General features: G+C 52.5%; 1 protein-coding gene across 1 annotated transcript in view; it reads left to right on the top strand.

Annotated features, from left to right (window-relative positions):
* Positions 1 to 4,258: 4,258 nt before the first annotated feature.
* The window catches only part of LOC121293629 (protein sidekick-2-like), a 941,309-nt gene continuing 939,567 nt past the window's right edge, over positions 4,259 to 6,000 (top strand). Inside the window, exon 1 of the mRNA XM_041216767.1 lies at positions 4,259 to 4,408. Within this exon, the coding sequence (XP_041072701.1) occupies positions 4,330 to 4,408 (79 nt within the window). The 5' untranslated portion in view covers positions 4,259 to 4,329. The remainder of the gene's footprint in view (positions 4,409 to 6,000) is intronic.

Below are 6,000 nucleotides of genomic sequence, written 5' to 3'. Positions count from 1 at the left end.
AGGGCAGAGCAAAAGCTGGGCAGAGGAGTCAGGCTTACGGTGGAAGGATGAGGAGAAGGTCAGGGGAAGGGCAGGGAAAATGTCCAGGGAAACGGGTTTGGGTGTTGGGGGGGGTGAGTGCTGTGTGTGTGTGGAGTGTCCATTGGAAGGGGTGAAGCAGTAGTAGTGTCTCAAAGGGCGGAGTTGGTGGTGTCGACAGTGAGGTCCTGGGGGGGAGAACTCAGGGTATTGATGGTAGGAGGGAACAGTCACAGTCAGAGGGGATGGGGTGGGATGTGGTAGGGTGGCAGATCCAGGGTGAGATTCACTGGGTGGATCACGGATGGGGACAAGGCAGGTGGCTCAGATAACGGGAGTAGCAGGGTCAGGGCGGGAGTGGGGACGGTAATGGCTTTTGGCTCCGAGGGGAGAGAAACCACGCGGAGGTCGATCGTGTTGGGGTCCAGGGTAATGGGGGGGGGGGGGGAGGTTCACGGGTGACAAGAGACAGGAGGAATGATATTATTGACTGGGTCTACAGTGATGTGGGGAAGTTGGCGGGTGACGGGGGCGGGTAGAAGGTGGTGAAGCAAGTTTGAAAGGTGACGCACACCATTTTTCCAAGCTGACCTTGACCATGCAGTTAGTCAATCAGTGAGATCTCTTGAGGTGGGAGGAGGGTCTTGTCGGGTGGGTGGAATTCAAGGCCAGCACAAGTCAAGTGGTCAGCTAAAGAGACACCCTAATAATTATGAGGCAACTGGATTGCAAAGATGCTCAGTTGTGGTCTCCTCTCTTTGGTGAAGCCCAAATTGCAGCAGGTTTGGTCCCGACTCATGTGTCTCATAACATTGAGATCTCAGCAAGGTGTGGAGCTGCCATTCATTCTGTGCCATATGCTATCAGCTGCAGTAAGAGGCAGAGATGAATGGAGGGAGGTGGAATGCCTCCAAGGGGCACAGCTGGTAGACGGCAGCCAACTCGCGACTCCAAACCTCTATCCGCCCAGGTGAATGATCATGGCTGACAAGGGACCATGCGGTTCGTCTTTCTATGCTGCCAAGACAATAGTCTCTCAATAGAATCTTGAGGGTAGTGGAGATAAGCAGAAAAATGTCCACGTGAGACTTCTTGCACATGGCTCTCATCACCCTAGTCAAAGAACAATGTCTCCATATGCATTCAGTAATGAACAGGAGGAATACCCATCTCAGGTTCTCCAGGATGTCCTTTAACTGGAAGAGATGGGGTGGGGATGTCACATCTAGATGGAGGCCAGGTGAAGGGCTTGCTTGCCGGCATTGAGATGAAGGGAAACCTGTAGAGGACATGCTCACTTAATGTATCACTTCAATTCATTCACACATCCACTGAGGTGTCAATTATGCAGGCTGCAGGCAATCCTGTCTTGGTGATGGTTCTCATCCAGATGAGGAGAAGAAGGGCCTATTGCAGGTTGGCACAGGGCCAGTAGGAGCAAGGGCCTGAGCAGTAAGAGGCAGTGGAGCCTCTATAAGGTCAAGAGGCTGGTGAACATGGACCACTACAATGGCGAGCATTGGCCTGACCATGGGTGTATCGCTGGCAGTGTTCCTATTGAGAGATGAGGGAAAAGCAATGCCGGAGGCACCCTCGTATGTCTAGGGATGTGGTTTTTCACATCTGCTAGCTACTCCAGTACCTGTAGGACCCTGTAGGAACTTCTGGCTTGCAGTGAGTTAATATCTGTTTGGGTGCCATTTAAATATAGCACCAGGACATTTGACCCCGTGAGATAACAGTGGGGCGAGTGATTTCCTGCCCACCATGCCTCAAGATTTGCTGAGCTCTTTGCAGATTCACAATGAATGAGCTGAAAAGCAGGAGATCGTGCATGTTCACCCACCCCGCCACCCAGCTGGAATCACGCCAGGTTTCCTGCCTGTCACCGGACTTGATGGCCGGAATGGAAAATTCTGCCCCACGAGTAAACTTTCAGAATGGTCTTTTCCCCTTTTTATACTGGTTTATTTCAACTTTAGAATCTAGAAGAGTATTCAGAATTATTGCTTTATCTAAAGGGCCAATACAAAGTCATATTCAACAACTTATTTACATAGCACCTTTAAAGTAATGAAACATTGCAAGGCGCTTCACAGGAGCATTAAAACAAAGTGTGACACCGAGCCACTTTAGGAGGTATCAGGACAGATGGCCAAAAGGCTTGGTTTAAGGTGCGTCTTAAAGGAGGAAGGCAAAGTAGAGGAAGTGAGGGGGTGAATTCCAGAGCTTGGAGCTTGGCAACCGAAGGTACGGCCACCAACGGTGCACAACGGGCCAGAATTAGAGGAGGGCAGAGGTCTCCGGATGTTGTGGAGCTGGAGAGCTCTCCACCTGCCTTCTGGCTTCCCCTGCACCCGCCCTCTCCTCCCAATGGCCCCATAAATCCCCCTTGTTAACCGTGTTTCTCCTAAGCTGATGCCAGACCTGCTGAGTATTTCCAGTATTTTCTGCTTTGATTTCAGTTTTCCAGCATTTTTGCTGTTTGTGTTTGTGGATGATTCATGGCCACTTGTCTGTGGTGCCCACCTTGAGGAACTTGTCCTGGTCTCTCAGAGCTCGCTCGCTTTCTATTCCCCTTCTGGTGACTGATCAGATCGTCCGTTTCTGGCCAGTTCATGAGCACGTTATTAAATATGGACAAGCTATTCAAATACACAGGGAAGGATTTATGATGCAAATACGGATCTTCGCTAATGCTGAATCGAGCTAGCTCGCAAAATCCGGACCGGCGAGCAAACTGGTCAATTCGTTTAAACAACTCGAAGGTGTCACATCGCAATAAATGCAACGCCGCGTTTGTAATGTTTATGTGTTGTCGTTTTCCGGCTGATGTGACTGCGCCTCTGCAGCGGGTATCTGTCCGGATCCAACGCCTCGCGCTCCGGGATTACGGGCACTTCCCCGCGCCCCGTCCAGGTGGCGCTGACGGCAGCGAAAAAGAACAGCAGCAGCTGGTGGGCCGGCCGGCCGGGCGAGCGAGCGAACCAGCGAGTGCGCGCTCCCCCCCCCCCACCCCCGGATTCTGCGCAGCCGCGAGCCCCCAACCGCCAACCCGCTCTTCGCCCTTGGACTCACGATCCCGCGCGGGCCTCCCCCCCCACCCCCCCACCCCCCCACCCTATTCTGCGCAGACTCGGCAGCCTGCGCGGGCTCGCTAACTCCACCCCACCCTCTCCCCCCACCCCCCCTCCCCCGCCTCCCCTCACCATTGTGCGCAGACTCGCGAGTCCGCGCGCTCAGTGCCTGACGCTCGCGCACCACCGGAGGGAGGGAGGAGAGAGGGGAGGGGGGGAGGGGGGGAGGGGGGTAGAGGGCGGAGTCTCCGGGACACTGAGCCCCGCCCCCCCCTCCCCTCCCCTCCCCTCCCCTCGGTTGCTGAGTGACAGGAGCCTCGGCCAAAGCAGCCACACGATCCGAGCCTCCTTGTTCTGGAGCGGCAAAAACCCGCGGCGGTAGCAGCGGCAGCATCGTCCGCCCAACAAGACCCTCCCTCTGTGGCAGCCTTTCCAGACACCCCCTGTGACAGGAAAAAAAAGGAGAAGGGGGAGGGGGGTGTTTTGGAGAGCTGCCCCCTCACAGGGTGGGGGTACAACTCGATCCGCTCAAAACTTTTCCTTTTGCCTCTCTCTCTCTCTCTTCCCCCCCCCCCCCTCCCTCAACCCCCAGCCACAGCCACGACCAGGAATTAGTTCTTTGGTCCATTTGGATGGGGAGACTGGAAATTGTTCTTCAGCCTCTTGGCTGCTAAAGAGGAAAAGTCAGCCAGAAGCGTTCAAACTAAAAACAAGAGTCTGGAAGCAACTTGAGGATTCACCAAAAAAGCAGCCCCCATCCCAAAGCACATGGATTAGGGCAGGGGGAGTGGGGAGTGGGGAGTAGGGTGGGGGGGCAACTTTCAGCCCTTCCACCACAGAGTGCCTGCAAGTTTCAGCAAGTTGGATGCCCAGTTTGAACACTGCGAGGGGGTTTTATTGCGGGAGAGGAGGAGGAGGGTCGTGTCGTGTCGTGTAGGGGGTTGGGGCTGTCCCCTGCCCCTCTCTGCCCGGCGCTGGGCGAACTGAGATCCCCGTGAGCACTCGCCGCCCCCTTTTTTTTTTCAGCCCCTCTCCTGTCGAACCGACGGTCACCACCGTCACCACCTCCCCCCCCCCCACTCCCCCCACCGGCTGGATCGTGCCGGCTTCTCAAAAGGCGCACAAGACAAGGTTTTTTTTGTGTGTGTATTGGATGTGGACAGGATCTACCTGGTTGTGGAACGGGCGGGTGGGAGAAAGAAGAAGACGACTCCTTCCGAGCTGCCGCTTGACCATGTGGAGGAAGCCGGGGCTGGAGACCTGCCTTGTGGTGGCTTTTTTACTTCTGAACAGCGCTGCAACACGAGCACAAGGTAGGTCAGAGAGAGAGAGAGAGAGACTGACCGACCGAGATGGTGCATTTGACGGGGGCGTCAGCTTTATACTCAAAAGATGCGGGCACTGTTGAATTTGGGAGCCGGTGAGCCCTGGCTCACTTCACTGCTTGTTTAGCGGGACAGAATTTAAAGCTGCCGTTTGTTTTGCATGGAATAGTAGAGGAAAGGGAGCTGGTGCAATGCTGATCCGTGTTCAGATATCACCGTCTAAGCGAGCATTTCCAAAGGATCCTGCAGCGTGTGTGACTTTTTTGACAGTTTCCAGGGCCAGTTGAGAGGGGCAATGATGAGGAGACCTGTCTTGGGGGAACACCTGTGAATCAAGGGCGAAATCTGCTTCATCCAACACAGTGGATGTGTTAAAACAGGGCAACGTAGGAAGGTGTAATAAAATTGAATGAACTCAAGGGGCCAAAACGTGAGACGGACTTTGTACAGATGTCGAGCTCTTATTTAACATAACAGTAGAAAGTAAGTAAAGGGGAGGAGGGGAGAGGAGGGGGGGGGGGGAGACTTGGCAATCAAAATATTGGATGAAAACGGGGAGGAAATGGGAATGCAGAGACGCGGGGAGGGAGAATGACAAGCGGCAGCTGGAGAGGGGTAATCTTCCAGTTGTAGTTAAGAGATGGGGTGGTTAACCCATCGAATTGTGGTTAAAGGACTGAATGAGCGGGTAAAATGGAAATGAGAATGGAAGTCACTCGGTTGTAGTTAATTACGTTATGGTGTGGGTGTGTGGAGGTGACAGTTTCTTTCGATTTCTGTGTATCGATGTTTCACGTCTTTTAAACATAATGACCGCTATTAAAACAGATCAATTAGCTCTTGTGCGAGGGTTAGTTCAGGCAGAATGTGGCGGGGTTTTTTTAAAAAATTATTCTTGGAGCAAATAATGGGCACTTCTCTCCACGCTCCTTGTACAGTTGGAATTTGAAATGCAGCACGTTTCTTTGGTATGCTTCATCTCGTCATTTGAAATATGGGCAAGCGGCGAACTCATTCATTATAGCTTATTGCGATGCTTTGACAACTTCCACCGCCAACATTACCTGATCCCAGAGGCTGATCGTTGTGTTCACAAGATTGATCAGTGATATTTTCGAAAGTGTAGTGCCACCTTTTCAAGCTGACCCCTTGTAAATCAGGATATTCCCGACGCAGTGAGGAATCGTGAGGCTTTCTCGTTAGTCTTTTCTGACAGTGGATGGCTTGTTGTGAACCACTTTGGCTGTCAGAGATTTAGGGAGCGAGCCTGCGCTGTTGCTTGTGGATTATTGGCCGCATCAATCTGCCCAGTCCTTTGATGCCAATCATGGTGCGAATTCTTCATTTTGTTCAAACACGCCTTGGGGGCAATGGATTGATCATCAAAGTGCTTTGAACACGGAAATCACAAGTTCAATTTTTTTTTAAAAAAAGCGGTTCCTGGTCAAAGAAACTACCCTCCACACATTAAAATTATAATTAGTCAAATTTGGGATTCCTTATATTTTAAATGAGACTTGTCATCCACTGCGGGGGGGTCTTTAGAGGGGCAAAATGCGATGCTGATCGGAGAATACGCC

Source organism: Carcharodon carcharias, chromosome 22 (genome assembly GCF_017639515.1).
Source record: "Carcharodon carcharias isolate sCarCar2 chromosome 22, sCarCar2.pri, whole genome shotgun sequence".
Taxonomy (NCBI): Eukaryota; Metazoa; Chordata; class Chondrichthyes; order Lamniformes; family Lamnidae; genus Carcharodon; species Carcharodon carcharias.
The sequence above is the reverse complement of the archived record's forward strand: the minus strand, read 5'-3'. Positions and strand labels throughout refer to the sequence as shown.